Source organism: Cicer arietinum, chromosome 2, assembly GCF_000331145.2.
Source record: "Cicer arietinum cultivar CDC Frontier isolate Library 1 chromosome 2, Cicar.CDCFrontier_v2.0, whole genome shotgun sequence".
NCBI classification, from domain to species: domain Eukaryota; kingdom Viridiplantae; phylum Streptophyta; class Magnoliopsida; order Fabales; family Fabaceae; genus Cicer; species Cicer arietinum.
The window spans coordinates 7,976,181-7,977,370 of NC_021161.2; the positions used below are offsets into that span (position 1 = coordinate 7,976,181).

Sequence of the window (1,190 nt, forward strand, 5' to 3'; positions counted from 1 at the left end):
GCTGCCGTGCTAGCTGCATTCGCATTTCCCGATTCTCCTTTTGCAGCTCAAGTACTAGCTTGGCCTGGTCTGTTCCTGTTTCAATTACTGGAAATAGATCCTCATTTGCATCATTTTCCTGCATCCATGTCTAACAGGTTTCAGTTTCGTTATTCAGAATCAACTGAGTGATGTATTCGACACCAAATGAAAAATTCCAAACAACAAAAAATGTGAACATTATATCAAAGGGTAAAAACATGCTCGTTATCACTCCATAAGCCAAAATATTAATACATGTGACGATTTATGAAAAAACATTTAGAAAATACTCGTACTATTGTGTCAGTGAAATTTTGAAATGGTTAGAGGATTCAACCTTTGTTCGAATCTCCTTGGCTCTATCAGCCCAATGAAGGGTGTTTTGAGTTTCACCAGATGAGAGGCTACTTGGGCTTATGTTAGCAATCATGACAGTGCTGCATGTTCCTCCTAGTGAATCTTTGAGAAGCTGAGTCAATTTTGAATTTCGGTATGGTATATGCTTCTTTCCATCTACAAGAGCATTGATGCAGCTGCTTAGTGCAAGAAGAGACCGATTAATGTTGGCACCCTCAAGAGATCTAAGTGTTATTTGATCTGTGGCAAGAGCTCTCTCTGACCCTGCAAGATCAACCAACGAGAGCTTTCCCACATTTTTAATAATATTCATTGCAGCATCTCTAACTTGGTATTCAACAACAACCTATATGTAACAAATAAACTAAGCACAAGTCACAATCACAGCATATAAGGGTTTTTGCATCATTTTCTGTAAACACCCTTCAAAAGTGTACCTGCAAGACAGCATGGGAACGTGAAGATGTTTCATTTGCACGAGTTGGTTCTGTAGTTCTGTTATGATTTCCTTGCTGAAGCAATATCATCACCTGAAGCAGCAAAAGCAAATTAAAACTCAAAAAATTCATTCAGCAATCTTCCAATATACCAGAATGGTTCAGAATATTACTTCATCAGTAGAGTAAACTCTGTATTGTGTAAGACCTGCTGCCACAATCCCCTAAAATATAGTTAGACAAGGTAAGATCAGATTGTGATTTAATGGGATGCAGCAAAAACAAGAACTCTTCACAACAAACAAAAATTCACAGGTACCATAACAGGAACAAATTATCAGTAACATTTCTCTTGAACATGGCTAATTTTCTTTT

At 37.5% G+C, this 1,190-nt stretch overlaps 1 protein-coding gene across 1 annotated transcript in view; it reads right to left on the reverse strand.

The window, feature by feature from the left end:
• The window catches only part of LOC101490118 (kinesin-like protein KIN-8A), a 2,642-nt gene extending 1,458 nt beyond the window's left edge, over nt 1–1,184 (reverse strand). The window contains exons 1-4 of the mRNA XM_073365334.1: nt 989–1,184; nt 816–908; nt 359–724; nt 1–118 (exon numbers count right to left, since the gene is read on the reverse strand). Of these exons, the coding sequence (XP_073221435.1) occupies nt 1–118; nt 359–724; nt 816–905 (574 nt within the window). The 5' untranslated portion in view covers nt 906–908; nt 989–1,184. The remainder of the gene's footprint in view (nt 119–358; nt 725–815; nt 909–988) is intronic.
• Between the last annotated feature and the right edge of the window lie 6 nt (nt 1,185–1,190).